The sequence below is a fragment of the Corapipo altera genome, unplaced genomic scaffold (genome assembly GCF_003945725.1).
Source record: "Corapipo altera isolate COAL_440 unplaced genomic scaffold, ASM394572v1 23b, whole genome shotgun sequence".
Classification (NCBI taxonomy): Eukaryota; Metazoa; Chordata; class Aves; order Passeriformes; family Pipridae; genus Corapipo; species Corapipo altera.
Window position 1 is genome coordinate 6322498 of NW_020884885.1, and position 15302 is coordinate 6337799.

A 15302-nucleotide genomic window follows, 5' to 3' on the forward strand; every position below is an offset into this window, starting at 1 on the left:
TAAGGAAACAGCTGTCCCTCTGCAGCTCCTTTTGGATCAGAAGATCTAGCTCTGGGCAAGACAGACTGAATGGCCTTCTTTTTTAAAACCTTGCAAAATCCATTACTAGAAGAGCCAGATATTTCCTGACCTACCTAAAGAGTCTGTGAAAGCACTCCCTCCTCATCCCTCCTGCACTACTGACGATCCTAACCATCCTTCCCAATTCACCTGGCTGTGCAGCTGCCAGGGCTGAGCAGAGCCTGGTGGAGACATAAGCCACCTTGCCCGTGCCTTGGGGCAACCAATACAGAGGCAGAACCGGCAAGGAGAGGCGAAGCACTGCCGGGCTGGTGCTCGTGTGGCTTCTCCCCGCCCCGGCTGGGGCTGGCCCACGCTCCGGTCTCTCGGCTGAGCGGCACAGCACAGTTCGGCCCTATTCGGGGTCGCTGCCGGCGTGCAACAGCTCCGCGCTGCCCCATCTCTGTGCGGTCGGTCCCACACAGGCCCTTCGCTGCCCGGACGGTGAATCCCGACTGCGATTCTGCTCGGTGGCTCGTCAACGCCTCTGCCCGTCCTGCCCCGCGTGTCCCCCCGCCCGCAGCCACCGTCCGGTCCAGGGGAGCTCGGGGGGACACTGAGGAGCTCTCTGGGGTCAGGACACGTCGCAAGAACTCGGCAGAGTTTGACAGAGAACCCTCCCATAGCCGGAAGGGCAGGGTCGAAGACAGAGGAGAGGCGAAGAGTAGGGGGGCAGGGCGGCAGGGAAGCAGGCCGGCGGGGCGAGGGACCTACCGCCCCGCTCCTGCCCGCGGGGTCTTACAGCGGCACTCCGGGATCGATCCCGACTCCGGTTCCGCGGGGACCTGCCCCAGAATCCGCCCCCAGAGGCGGGAACTACCCGGGGCAATGTGGCAGATCACTGCCCGCTCCCTGCGCCGGGCCAGCTCCCGTGGCTGGCAGAGGCGACTGCCCTGGCCCGGCCCCGCGCCTGCAGCCCCACGGTGCCGCAGCCCCGCGTGGACCCCCGGGACAGCCTCTGCCCGTGGACTCGCCTCCATGGCCCCCTCCATCCGCCTCTCGCCCGCCACCCGCAGTCTCTTCGATGAGCCGCTGGCCATCGCTGTGCAGGGCCTCGGCCCGCGGCAACAGGTCACACTGAGGACATCCTTGCGGGATGAGAAGGGAGAGCTCTTCCAGGCCAGTGCCCGCTACCAGGCGGGGGACGACGGGGAGCTGGACCTCGCCCGCTGTCCTGCGCTGCCGGGAGGCAGCTTCTCCGGCCTGGAGCCCATGGGGCTGCTCTGGGCTTTGCAGCCCCAGAGGCCCTTCTGGCGGCTGGTGAAGCGGGACGTTCAGAGCCCCTTCCTCCTGCAGCTGGAGGTGTTTGAGGGCCACGGGAAGCCTCCAGGGCGGCTCCTGACCCAGGCGCAGCACGAGCGGGCGTTCCTGCGGGACGGGGTGCGGAGAGTCCCGGTGCGAGAGGGGAGGATCCGGGCGACGCTTTTTCTGCCCCCCGGTGAGTACCGGCCCTGCCGGGCTCCTTCTCCCACTGATGTTGCTCTGCTTTCGGCCCCGCGCTCCCAGGCCCGGAGCGTGACCCCTTCCAGGCTTCCCCTGAGGACAAGGGGAAGCCTCGCCCTGCCAGCTGGCACTAGACACTTCTCAAGGAGCGGTCTGATCAGCCCTCTTTGGTCTGCTGGGTAGGCTAATTATGTAGAGCAGCTATATGTGCTGAAGCACATGTGAGTTTATTTAATTGATTCTTACTGGACATGAAAGCATTTATCACAATACCCTTCTTGTTCCCAAATGCTGTGGGAGGTGGTGTCAGCCAGTCTTCAAGATACCTTTCCTCTACCTGGCTGTTTCCCAGGGAATTCAGCTAGTAATTCTTTGAGTAAGTAGAAGGTTGCTCTCCCAAACTATAGAGTTTAAGCCTGCTGCTTCCCTTTCCAGCCTCTCCACAGATCAGTGGAGTTATATCCTAGTTGCTGAACTAGGATATAACTAGTTGTATCAGTTATATCCTAGTTGCTGAAGCCCAAGGCAATCCAAGCTGCCTTTTGCTGCCACATTTGTCCCCAATTCTTCCTTGTTTGTGAGCAGAAAATTAAGGAAAGCATTAGACAGGTTTGCTCTTACAGTATTTTTGTCAGAAAGTAATCATTACTATGGTCTGTGAGGTTTTCTGATTGCCTGACAAATGCTGTGTTGTCCTCCCAGCAGCTGTCCAGATTTCTGCTAGTTGGCTGTAGGAAACCTCATTCCCTTGGTTGAGTGGTTTGCAGCAGCTGCACCACTGCCCCACCCCAGCTTGCCTTCCCCCTGTGATCCAGAGGCTTTCACCAAGCATGTCTCTGGAACCTCATGTACTCAAAGAGCTCCTCTATGTATCATGTGCTTTCCCCTTTCTTCCCTGTCTGTCCCTGGCAACTCCTCCATGATAGCGCTAAAATCATACGTGCTGTCCCAGCCAGTGTCCTGGGCTCTGACTGCACTGTAGCCTTGAGGCTGGAGGTGAATTTCCTGTTCTTCTTGCTTGTTGCCCGTGTTCTCTGTGTTAGTCTGCAGACACCTGAGGGAAGCCTCACCTTCCCTCCTGAGCAGGAATGGGAGTCTCCCTCCTGGACTCCTCCTTTCTATACTTTGTTAGTAGTTTGCGGCAATCCCTCTCAGCTTTGGACTTGTCCCCTGATGAACCTAATGTAAAGGTTCTCTTACCAGGTTAGCAAGGTTAGTTTCAGATACTTTCTTCTCTTAATCCCAGAATAAATGGCCATAGTACATTTACACTGAAACTGAGAAGCTGAAATCATCAGAAGAGGAGATTTTTTTTTATACTGAGAAATGCAGCAAGGAAAAGCCTCCTGGGTATAGTTCAGAGCTTGATAGCTTTGCAGTGAATTTACATGATACAGAAACTAGTTGTGACTGTCAAAAGATCAATTCTCTTCCAGCCACATGTTCTCTGATGTTATCCAGAACATTACCAGGCCTGCTAATTTTTGCTGGCTTGTTTAATATTGAAGCAATGTAGCCATTTAATTAAAACTGGCACAGTAGTCTAGGACCCTTAACACCATTCTGCTGCTTTAGGTTTTTTTCTGTTTTTAAAAAGACACATTCCCAGGCCTATGATATTGGCATATAACTTAAGAATTGTGGGTTAATGTGTCCTGTTATATGGTCTCTTGCAGGAAATGGCCCCTTTCCGGGAATTATTGACTTATACGGAACTGGAGGAGGACTCCCTGAATACAGGGCATGCCTGCTGGCCAACTATGGCTTTGCTGTGCTGGCTCTGGCTTACTACAGCTATGAAGATCTCCCCAAAGAGATGAAGGAATTCCACCTGGAATATTTTGAAGAAGCTGTAAACTATATGTTACAACACACCCAGGTTGGTTTGTTCATTGACTCACTACAGTGAACTCTCATTATTTCGGTCCTGTCAGACTGCAGATGGGGCAGAGCTGCTGTATTTAAAATAGCATCGCTGTTAAGTTGGCTGTGATTAATTTGTTTGATATCTTTAATTCCCATTACAATGGCTCTCTGGCAGCTTATTCCAATTCTTCCTTTTGAAGTGGCCAGGAGAAACAGTGACACATAAGTAACATACTGGTAATTTCTACTCCATTCAACCCAGTGTCATAACTAGGGTGCTAGTTGACTGGAGACTTATTTGACTTCCAGCAGGGCTTTTAGGTTTATGCTCTGTAGAATGTCCTGCAGATCTTAATGTCCTTTTCAGCTGTGGAGCACATGATAACCTTCTGTGATACAAGTCTCAAGGAAATCCACCAGTATACATTTGTTGCTGTGTATTTTATACGCTGTTAGAATCACTCCAAATATTGTTATTTGGTGAGCGTGGGTTTTAGTAACTTGTTGTGCACTTAGGGATCCTTCTAAGTCACCACTTCTTGAAAGAGAACCTGCTTGGTTCTGCATCTCCTTGCAAGCAGCTGTGCATGACAATAGCTAGAACTGCACAAGGCAATACTTGGTTTCTCTGGAGAATGAAAACAAATACCTTCCTCAGCCTCAGAAAGATGAGTAGATGTTAAAGGTCTTGGTTGCTTTTCAGATGCCTTAAACTTAACTGCTCATGCCACCTCTCTGCCCAAAAAAATCTGAAAATTGCTTCCACCTGCCTTTTTTTTTTTTCGAGAGCAGTACCATTGCCTCCCATTAACACCTCCACTGATACCCTCATCATGTTTTTAATGCGTTGCAAAGTTTCAGCTGTATTTTCTAATTTCTCCCTTTCCATGTTTCAAAGTCAGTGGGTTTGGAGCCTATTACACTGGTGATAAGATACGAAAGATACTAAATTTTGATGCTGTCTCAGAGCCTTTTTGCTCCTAAGGCTCTTTGGATTTTGAAGCAGTTGTGGTATTAGCTAACCTTCTTCCAATAGCCTTGGAGGCTTTCAATACCTTGTAAGGTCATTTAATTTTTCTATTCTAGTTAATTTGCCTTGTGTAAAAGAAAATGAAGGTAACCTATTCTAGATTGACTCCAGAGGACTGTACAATTCTCTTAGAAAAATTGGTTTAATAGGTTATTTTTTTTAAGATACATTTTAATGAGTAAGGTACCTCAGAATGCTTCCTGTGAGTTAGACACCAAGCATACCGGAGAAGAGGGAGAACAGCTGATGTGGAGCCTGCCACTCCATGTTATCTTCTTAATAGGGAAACCAAAGACAGTGGTTGAGTATAAGAAATACATTATCATAAGTGATGACAATATCATAGTCATTGCTGACTTTGAGCATTTTGCACTGAAAGAAAGTATTTGTAGAAGAAGCCTCCCCTTCTTCTTCCCTCTTCTTCCCTCAACTGCCTTACAGGCAAAGTGAATTTGGGACTGCACATCTGCAAACACACTGTATTCTCTGCTTCAGCACTGAACCCTGTAGCTTTGTTAGGTGATGATGCTGCAGTCCCAGTAGGGCTTAGGACCATAAATCAAGCACAGAACGGTGCCCAGGGTCCCTCAGATGTGGGCCCTGCAAACAGGACCTTAGATGCCTGTACTTGGGGTCCAAATCTGGGACAGGCACGGCTGCGAACATGGCAACATCTTAAAGAAGTGGCACGCTTTGGTTCATTGCTTGTGGTTTCTTTCTCTTCTCTCACCTCCAGGTTAAAGGTCCAGGAATTGGGTTGCTTGGAATCTCAAAGGGTGGTGACCTGTGCACCTCCATGGCCTCCTTCCTAAAGGGCATCACAGCCACTGCCCTTATCAACGGCTCAGTGGCAAATGTGGGTGCAGTGCTCCGCTACAAGGACATCACCATTCCACCTCTTAATATCAATTTGAAACGCATCAAGGTCAGCAAGTCTGGGATTGCTGATATTTTTGATATGTTGAACAACCCACTAGAAGGGCCTGACCAGCAAAGCTTTATCCCTTTGGAGAAGGCCGAGTGTCGCTTCTTGTTCATTGTTGGCCAGGATGATCGCAACTGGAAAAGCGAATTCTTTGCAGTTGAGGGGAGCAAACGTTTGCAAGCTCATGGGAAGGAAAAGCCTGAGATAGTCTGTTATCCTGGAGCAGGGCACTACATTGAACCTCCCTTTTTCCCAATGTGTGCAGCCTCAATGCACCTGCTAGTTGGCAAACCTGTGGTGTGGGGAGGGGAGCCCAAGGCACACTGTGAGGCACAGATAGATGCTTGGCAGCAGATCCAAGCTTTCTTCCGGAAACACCTCACAGGCAAGCCATCTGGAACATCCAGTAATCTGTGATGTGAATTAGATTACAGATGAAGATGCTGGTGTTTCAAGATTGCTTTGTTAAATGGCTCAGAATGAGAACAAGGAACATCAGAGAATAAGCTATTGCGTTTCTTGGAGGATGACAGCGGGTGAAAGCATGAAAGCTGCTTTGTTTTTACACCCTCCTCTAACCTTGGTTAGAGGTTCTTGGCCTCCTGCTTTGTGCAGTATAGGATTAAAAGCTGTGGAAGACAAATGTGGTAAGGCTGGGTGTTCTTTGAATGTGAAATTAAGTGGAAGGTAACTTATCCAAGCTGAGAATTGGGGTGAAAATGTACCTTAGTGTTCTCAGAGGAACCATATGCCATTGCCTTTACCAGAGCCAGCTTTGTGTGCTCGTTCCAGTGTTCTAGTTTTTCTGGAAGCAGCAGTTCTCTCTTCCTGCCTCCGGTATTCTTTCTGTTCTCCCTGTGCACGTCCCTCTCCTGTGTTGCTCATTCCCCTTCTCTCTAAATGCCTTAAGAATATCTAATATTCACTTAGCAAAAGCAGAAATAATGTGCCTGCTCCTCAGGTAGCAAATCTCCTGTTCATAGGCAACAACAGCCCCTAGCCTGATGTGACATTCTGGGCACATGCAGTAGAAATGAGACATTTTAACAGTTTTTGAACGTCTGTAAGCATGAGAAAACAACAGACTCGGCCCTGTTGGTAGTCATCCTGGAGCCGCTCTCGGGCATCTCCTCAGCTGGGCTGGGTATCCGGTCTAGGTCCGCAGCGCTGTTGGAGGGTAGCGTCTTCCTGCCTGTACATTCCCTTAGTGCCTGCTTCCAAAAGTTACGGGAAACAGTCCGGCTGCGGGGCTGGCTCGGCGGCTCCACGAGGCGCCGGGCGCTGGGCAGGGGTAGGCGGGCTGGAAGGGGCATTGGGGCGGCCGCCGTGCAGTGCCAGAGCCGGGCTCCGGCTGCATATCTGGTTCTCTCTGAGCAGCGGGGGCAGCGGGGTGAGCTGTCAGCCCCGCCGGGGATCCTCGGTAACGTTCGGCACCCAGGCGCAGGGTTGGAGGAGAAGGCGCTGGATGTTGCCGGCGAGTTTGCGCTGGTGTATCCGAACACTGTGCACCCCCCGTGCCTGACAGCGCGCGCGGGTCGCATCCAGCCTCGGCTGCTCCCCGTGCGTCAGGCGGGCTTTTGCATTCCCTGTGTTTGTAATAGCTTAAAGTGAAACTTTAGCCGCTGCCCCAGTCGGTTGGACGGCTTGGAGGAGGCTGGAGCGGCCCGCGACTGGCGGCCCTTCCCCGGCTGGCTGCTCCAGTCGCTTGGATGATTTGGGAGAGGTGGGAGCGGCCCGGGACTGTCCGCCTTTCCTGGCGGCGGGGAAGGGCTCTTCTCTCGATTGGGGCCGCCTGGAGGGGGCGGCGGCCGCGGTACTAATATTGCGGACGGCGCGGCGGCTCCGCGCAGCTTCTTCCGCCGCCGCCATGTGGAGAGCGCTCGCCGCCGCTTCCGCCGCCCCGCCGCGGGCCTTGCTGCGCGCCCGGCCGTCCCGGCGGGCGGCCAGCCTGGCCGTGTCCCCCGCCGCCGGCCCGGCCGACGAGCGGGTGGAGACGCGGGTGGCGGGGCTGAGCCCGGGGCAGCCGGTGACTCTGCGGGCCCTGGCGGCCGGTGACCGCGGCTGCCTCTTCCAGTCGTGCGCGCACTATCGAGCGGACAGCCGCGGGGAGCTGCACCTGGGCACGGACGCCTCCCACGGTGGAGACTACACCGGCGTGGAGCCCATGGGGCTCTTCTGGAGCCTCGCCCCCGCCGCCATGGAGCGGCCGTACCAGCGGCTCGTCCCCCGCAGCACCGACGCCCCGATGAAGGTGGAGGTGTTGGTCCACCAGGGCCACAGCCCGCCCGGCGCTATGCCCGGGCCCGTGGTGGCCAAGACTGAGGTGGAGAGGTGGTTCATGGCCCCGGGCGTGCGAAGGATCCGGCTGAAGGAAGGAGTTGTAAGGGGCTCCCTCTTTCTGCCGCCGGGTGAGTGTCCCGGCCGGAGGCCTTTGCTCCGGGTCCAGCGGAACCCCCCAGTTTCTCTGAACAGAGCAGGGAAAGAAACATACAGAACAGAAACATACATATGCCACCCGCGGAATCCGTATTCTGTCAATGAGCGGAACGCCCTCCTGCAGACAGGTGGCCGGTTTTTTTCCCCCGAAACCTTACGGAGACGCTCCCGAGTGCTTGTCGGGAGAAGGCCCGACTTGTGCGTGTCCTGATCCTTCTCGGCGGCACGGGGCAGGCGGCTTTTGCGGGGCGGGAAGGAGCTAAAGGAGAACAGGGGTTCTAGAGTTTACTACATCGCTGCACTCTGCCTGCGGTTTTTCAGTAGGTTGGATGTTTGTTCTGGTCTGCCAGAATATGTAACATTCAGAAAAGCTGGTGCGTTTCATTGTGTGAGACTGTGCTGAATGTCCCACTCAGAGGCATTTTTCTTCCATGTGAAACACATGCCAGTAAGCAAAACAATAGAAGAGCTTCTAGAAAATACACTTATTCCCCCTCTGTTAGGTCGGAGCCAACGCTGAGTTAGTAATTGGGTTACTTTTGTGGTAAACAGGCAGAATATATTTATCAGCAAGTTTTGCCTGTTCTGCTTGTGGGATGGTTGTGCTTTATGAGGTGTGATATTCTGATGGGCTCCTACTGATATTGGAAAACAAAACTTTACACCAGTGATGTATGCTTTAGCCATGATCTAAACTTCTTGTAGTTCCCTGACTGTTGTGCTACAGGAACTGCCCTCCACATTACCTCTAATTTAAATCTACTTGGTTCAGCAGCTCCTGTAAGTATCACTACAGTATTAGGTATTTAAGTATTTTCAGTGAGTTTCCAAACCAATATTTTTTTTATCTATTCAGATGTGGATCCAAAGTTCACTGAAGAAAAAAACAACAAACAGAGATTGAACTTTGAATTTCAGATGTTTAGTCAGCATGCTGGATTTTCCATCTCTGAGACGTGATTGTTTTGCTATCCTGCCTTAGAAGATGAGTTTGATTTCTGCTGAGCTCAGTGGAATGGAACTGTATTTTCCGCTTTAGCAAGTTTGGCACTGTAATAGTGTGGAAAAGTCTGGAATCATTGCTTAAATGATACTGGCATCTCTCGTGATGGAGGATCCAGTTACAGCATTACTACCATACCCTCCTTTGCTCCAGGGACAAAAATATGTTAATACTGTTAAGATAGGAATCTTAAATGTGAACCATTCTTAGTAAAAGTGAAATGATGTAAGTGGGCTTATGGTGTAATTTTAATATGAAAAATTTCTAAATTTGCACATAAGAGTTAAGGTGTGTTTCTTTGGTTTTAAACGGTAGTAAATTTGTCTATCGTGTTTTATCCTGCTTTTCAGTGAGCTATGCAGAAAGTATACTTGGGCATGTGTAGGCACTCAGGGAGGCAGTCCAGGATCCTTGCATAAGTTTAAGTTTCTCTTCATGAGAGAAACAGTTGTGCTTGACTGTGTTCTGATTACATGTTCTTGCTAGAAAGCTTTCTGGGTAGAGGTGATAAATAAATTACATATTTTCCAGCCATGTAGGCTGACTGCTGTTAGCTGAAGGTTCCTGTTGATCATGGCATTATGATAAATTTATCTCAACATATTTTCTCTCAAGAATATTGAACTTCTATGAAAAAAAGATCAGAACTGAAAGAGAGAGAACACAAAAGCATGGTTCAGTCCCTTTCTGACTTCCTAATGCTTTAATTTAGGAGGTTTCCACCATCTAGCATGTCTTGTCCAAAACTTCCTTTTCTCAAGTGTGTTGAAGTCAGAGATCTTTTCTTTAGTGCATACAGGTAATGTCAGAGAGTTAGCACTCTCTTGCACAAGTGGGTCCTTTTTGTGAGATGGTTGTAGTGAGCTGGATCCAGGTACATCAAAGGTGACACCTTGTGGTCAGGGGAAAAAAAAAAAAGAAAAAAAAGAAATTGCTTGCTTGGGGTCTTTATAACTCCACGAGGTGGTATCCTTAGCCTTTTAACCCAAGATCTGCTGGCTTGGAATACAAACATGATACAACACAACCTTGGCTGCAAACACATGGCTGTTTAAAATTGCAGTTCTGATTATTTCTGTAGTTTTGTGGGACAAATTGTACACATGTATGTCACGTTTATCTGTATATCAGTCATGCATGTGTAACCACACCCATACAGCTCTCAGTTTTACCCTCCGTCTGGTCACATCTGCAGTAGCAGTTCTCCTACCAAGTGTTACAGTGCTGATGTTGAGATAGAGCTAGTTAAGTCCAGTTGATTTTGTTTAGCAATTGGTGTCTCTTTGCTGTGCTTTGCTCAATGCAGTTTATTCCAGAGTTTACATAAGTTTTGTAGAATTGACTTTGAGGGATTAGTGCTCTTTGCTCATTACTCATGAGCTTGCACTTTGTTAATTAAGATGTGACGTATTTGTGGGGAAAATAGCAGACTTAGGGTATGATTGTTCTGAAGGCGGGAGGTTAAGACCATTGAAAAATACATTTAGAACAGTTGGGTTTGATTTTTTTAAAGAAGAAAAAGTCTAACTTCATATATTTTTGCAGGAATTTAAAGGCCTATTCTTAGTTTGAAATAGCTGAAATGGGATACAGCGCTGGTTCTCTTAATCTCTGCTGCGCAAATGGAAAAGTAATGAGCATTGATAGCAAATGTCTTAAGCATTCTGTATTTTGTTGTTCACCAGATAGTTTTTAGTGTCCTGTTTGTTAACTTGTCCTCTGTACCACTTCTTTTTAATATAGGGGATGGCCCCTTTCCAGGAGTGATTGACATGTATGGTGATGAAGGAGGCTTGATTGAACTTAGATCCGGTCTCCTGGCTACCCGTGGTTTTGCTGCTCTTTCTCTGCCATATTTTGACTTTGAAGATCTTCCTAAGGTCATGAAAGAACTCAAACTCGAGTACTTTGAGGAGGCAGCTAGATTCCTACAGCGTCACCCAAAAGTGAGTGTAATGAGAGATCTCTTGGGACAAGGGAGGATTCAGCAGTCATGCCCAAGTGGTGATGGTGATTGGGGTTTTTTTGTTTGGTTGGGTTTTTTTGAGTATCAGTTTGTGCTGGGCAGGTTTAGGCCTAATAGTGAGAAAACTGTAGACGCTGCATAGGTGGCTATGCATATGACTGTGAGAGTGAATTTATTCCAGCACAAACTGTCTGTTAAATAAATTCATGCTAGAAACTAGAAGACTGCTGATCATTAGGATGGTGAAGTGCTGGAATATCCTCCAAACAGGAGCAGTGGTGATAATTTTTTTTTTTTAATAAAAGCAATTAGTTTAAGAGAGGATGATACAAAACTGCTCAACAGTCATTGAAAGAATGGATTCGATGGTTTGGGATGTTGCTTTTAGTTTTACTTTCCAGGATAGAAAAAGACAAGATTAAATGCTACTTACTAATCCTTCAAATGCAATTTGTAAGGTTACTTTATTTGCCTGAGACAACACGTGCTTGAATTTCTTGCTACCTGTTTTGGGAAAAAGAGAAAAATTTTGTATCAACATATGCAGTAGGGCCCAGGTGAGGATCAAGTGATGGTACATCTTATGCCTGTCTCTGAGATTTTCTGTGGGGTTTGACAGCTCTTGATGTCTCTGAAAAAAAAGACAGTAAACAGAGAGAGGAGCCTGGGTCCAGGCTGTAGCTTTCCAACAGGTCACATCAATAATTAACCTAACCTTTCCCTTTTTTAATAACACAACTCCAAAGTCACTTGATGGCTAATCGCATTATAATGCATACTTCCTTTATTCTTTTCTTCCTCTCTTCTCCACCCCCTATCTTATCTGAAGGTGAAAGGACCAGGAGTTGGAGTGATTGGGACTGGAAAAGGGGCAGAATTAGCACTCTCCATGATCACCTTCCTGCCAGAAGTTGTGGCTGCTGTCTCCATCTCTGGCTGTAGTTCAAACACAGTTGCAGACCTCCATTACGGTGAGATGACTCTGCCTGGGCTGCGTTTTGATATGAACAAGATCAGTGTCTCTGACACTGGTGTATTTGATATTTTTGAAGCTCTGGAGGATCCAATGAGTCCTGCTAATTCTCCTTGCACGATCCCCATTGAAAAAGCAGAAGGACACTTTCTCTTAGTGGTAGGGGAAGATGATCGTATGTGGAAGAGCTCCTTATATGCTGAGCTGGCAATCAGGCGTCTACGCCAGCATGGGAAAGAGAACTTTGAACTCTTGAGTTATCCAGGAGCAGGTCACCGAATTGATCCTCCTTCTACTCCATTTTGTCATGTAGCTATGGATCGTGTTTTGGGGGTGCCTGTTCTGGGGGGTGGAGAGAGCAAAGCACATGCCCATGCACAGGAACACTCCTGGGGAAAGATTCAGGAGTTTCTGCGCTTGCATTTGGGATGAACATTTACACACATGCAAGCTGTTGCAGAACTGCAAGGACTGAACTTGAGCCACCAAAATGACTGGTGAATTGGAGGGACTGACTGAGAAAAACCTTGAAATGTGAAATAACCAAATGACTACTTAGCTACAAGTATAAATCCAAAAAGAAAGAGATTTATTTGGATCAGCCTAAGTTATTTTAACTAGGTACACAGAGGAGAAGTGAAACAATAAGCAGGCTGCACTGTGGTATAAATTTGACAGCCCAAAGTGGTCATGATATGAAGAAAAAAGTATCTGAAGAGTGTAGTAGGTACTTGCTTGCTTGCAGTATTTATGACTTGGAGAATGTTCACAGCCAGCCTGCACCCTCAGTAATGACAGACAGGATCACCCCTGGGGAATGACGGATGATAAACTTTGACATCAGAATGATGAATGATTCTGGCTTTGAGTCCTCAGTTACCTTAGCCCAGAACTCAGATTTACAGCCATATACACCTTGGAAATGTTTTGTATTTGCAGGAAGCTGGAGATGTCTATTTGCAATGAGGCTTGTATACTTAGTATATGTTATGTAGTGGTCTTCTGGTGACACAGGCTGTTTCTTTCCAAGAAAAACTACCTGTAGCATGAGAAAATGAAGAGTACTTTTCCTGTCATCCAGGGAGAACAGCAGCACTAGCACTGTATTGTATTGGGGGTGTAACTACTTGTTCCTGTAATGTCTTGGATTGGCATTTGACACTCAGGGTATTAGAATTCTGTTGGATAGGTTAGAGCATGGCTAAATGCAGCCAGTAAGTAAGGGATTAATTACTCTTGCACCTTTTTAGTAGTGATGTCAACAGATGCTGACAGTTGTTCTTAGGGAGGAAGCAGAGTTGAGAGACAAAAAACCTTGCCTGTAGAAGATTTAAACTGACTGTAAAAAGCTGTCACCTTATGGCGATGATTAACTTAAAGTCATAATTCTTAAAAAAAAAAAAAGCTAAACAAAAAAACCCAACCAAACTAACAGTGCCCTCCAAAAAACCCCTAAACTCAAGTCTAGGATATCTTTTCCATCACTGCCTGAGATCGTTCTTTTTTCATCCTAGTTAATTTTTGGCTAGTACCTTATTTTTCCCCCACTATTCAGGTAGAAAGAAACAACTTCTTCCCAAATCAGTAGATCTGTTTAAAGGGTCTTGCTGAAATGGTGCCAGTGCAGCAGATCTGTTTAATGAGGACCTCTATCAAGACAATTTCTCCTTCCAAAGTCATTTTGTCAGACCAGTTTGAGAGCTGCCCGGGAAGATACAAACCCTTCATTTCTGGTAATCAGTTTTGTTTTGCTCTCAGGGATCTTCTCTCTCCAGTTAACTGTCATGATGCTGCTGTTCTGGTCTTATTAGCTTTCTGCAACTTATTACTCCTTATCATTTGATTAAAGTCACATGTTCTTTACACACAATCAATGCCAATTGAACAATTTATCCATCTTTACGATTCTTTACAAGAGAAGCCTCATCCTGCTAACTCCACACAAGATGTCTTCATACCTAGTCTCTAAACTTCCTCACTAGCTGAAGAGGCTTTTCCCAAGTCATATCTAGTGCTTGAACATCCGCTAACACCAGCAGCCCCAGAAGTCCAGGACCAAAGCCTGCTGTGATGTGCTTGTTGGTGTCACTGATACTTGGTTCCCTGCCATTTTTCTAGACTCATTACAAGTGGCAACCATAGAGGAGAGGGTTGTCTGAAGGTTTCTCTTTGTCTGTCTGCCTTGTCCTGTGCATCTTCAGTAGTCAGAGCTCTGTAATTAATTGTGCAAGAGAAGCACCTCCCCTAACCCTGTTTTGTCACTCGCAGCACCAATACCTATGTCTCCACACTGCAGTCCTACCTCAGCATATGCATTGCTATGCAAGGTTGCAATCTGGAGGATCAGGAAGTAAATGTTAATTTATAAATAAAAGCCAGGTAGGTTAAGAGTCCTCACACTTAATTTCTAAAGCACAAGCCTTTAAAATAATTCAGTGTTAGATTTTGTCAGATATATGCAATTTGAAAGAGAAGTAAAACGCTTTATTAAAAAGCAACCTTGCGTAAGAATTTGATGTTAGATTTTTGTTTCTGAATAGTTCATTTGTTTGGAAAACTGAATGATACTTTGTTTAAAAAGGAGGAAAAATAAAAAGAATGTAATTTTACTTTGAAGATCCTTTTATGAATGGGTCAGGGTCAGGGTATTTCTGGACAAAATAATTCATAGAAGGGCCTGTAGAAAACCAGCCAACTTTTGCAGTAGCATTTTGTGTATTTACAGTGCTACCTGGGGACCAAAGATGCATTGCTGACACTGCAGAAAACATAGCTGTTTCCTGAAGTGTACATTAAACTGAGTGTCTGTGGCCTTAGTTAAAGCCACATTATTTATATAGGTTTACATTCACAGAATCACAGAATTGTTAGGATTGAAAGAGATCTCTGGACATCATCTAGTCCAACTGCCCTGCCAAGAAGGGGTCACCCAGAGTAGGATACACAGGAATATGTCCAGGTGGATTTTGAATGTCTCCAGAGAGGGAAACTCCATGACCTCCCTGGGCAGCCTGTGCCACTGCTCTGCCACCCTCAAAGTAAAGAAGTTCTTCCTCGTGTTGAGATGCAACTTCTTGAGTTTCAGTTTGTGGCCATTGTCACTGGATACCATTCTCCTGACACCCACCTTTGAGATACTTATAGGCCATTGATGAGATCCTCTCTCAGTCTTCTCATCTCTAGACAATTCAGGCTCAGGTCCTGTAGTTTCTCCTCATAAGAGAGATGTTCCAGACCTCTAATCATCTTTATGGCTCTCCTCTGAACCTTCTCCAGTAGCTCCTTTTCTTTCTTGTACTGAAGAACCCAGTACTGGACAGAGTAATTCCTTGCCAGGCAAAGCTCCCATCACGTTCCACTGGGACTAGTACTCGGGGGGCTGGATTAGCTGCACCGGCCACCTCTGGGAGGCCTCACAGCCGCCCGTGGGGTCCCAAAGCGCCCGGGGCTGCCGCCTTCCCCGTGCCGGGCCCGCACGGCCCCCCGCCCCCCGCCGCGTCCCACAAGGCGCCGCGGCCGCCGCCCCCGACGCGAGTTCCGGGCCGGGGCGTTCCCGCGCCCGTAGCAACCGGAGCGTTCGCGGTAGCAACGGCACCATGG

At 47.8% G+C, this 15302-nt stretch overlaps 2 protein-coding genes and 1 long non-coding RNA gene across 10 annotated transcripts in view; 2 read left to right on the forward strand and 1 right to left on the reverse strand.

Moving 5' to 3' along the window:
* The first annotated feature begins 532 nt into the window (after nt 1-532).
* Nucleotides 533-5970, forward strand: LOC113946643 (acyl-coenzyme A thioesterase 1). The gene is made up of 3 exons (XM_027642239.1): nt 533-1498; nt 3180-3382; nt 5136-5970. The coding sequence occupies exons 1-3, from the start codon at nt 889-891 to the stop codon at nt 5739-5741; spliced, it is 1419 nt and encodes a 472-aa protein (XP_027498040.1). The 5' UTR covers nt 533-888; the 3' UTR covers nt 5742-5970.
* A 985-nt stretch (nt 5971-6955) lies between these two features.
* LOC113946644 (dynein light chain 1, axonemal-like) overlaps nt 6956-15302 on the forward strand; it is a 40142-nt gene continuing 31795 nt past the window's right edge. For 5 of the 8 annotated variants that reach the window (XM_027642244.1, XM_027642243.1, XM_027642242.1 and 2 more), the window contains exons 1-3: nt 7387-7732; nt 10507-10709; nt 11559-11741. In XM_027642244.1, the coding sequence (XP_027498045.1) occupies nt 7489-7732; nt 10507-10709; nt 11559-11741 (630 nt within the window). In that variant the 5' untranslated portion in view covers nt 7387-7488. Of the gene's footprint in view, nt 7048-7191; nt 7733-10506; nt 10710-11558; nt 13259-15212; nt 15302 lie in introns of those variants that run through there. The other 3 variants (XM_027642247.1, XM_027642240.1, XM_027642248.1) reach the window with 3 other exon arrangements.
* On the reverse strand, nt 9232-15188 carry LOC113946645. Its single transcript, XR_003527495.1, has 3 exons — nt 14830-15188; nt 11163-11233; nt 9232-9655 (listed from the first exon to the last, which is right to left on the reverse strand). It is a non-coding gene; the product is annotated as an uncharacterized LOC113946645 (long non-coding RNA).

What these genes read in the sequence shown, in the direction of transcription:
- LOC113946643 (XM_027642239.1), top strand. Translation starts at nt 889, where the DNA reads ATGTGGCAGATCACTGCCCGCTCCCTGCGCCGGGCCAGCTCCCGTGGC. An exon ending in GACGCTTTTTCTGCCCCCCG is followed by an intron (nt 1,499 to 3,179) that starts GTGAGTACCGGC and finishes GGTCTCTTGCAG; the next exon opens with GAAATGGCCCCTTTCCGGGA. An exon ending in ATATGTTACAACACACCCAG is followed by an intron (nt 3,383 to 5,135) that starts GTTGGTTTGTTC and finishes TCTCACCTCCAG; the next exon opens with GTTAAAGGTCCAGGAATTGG.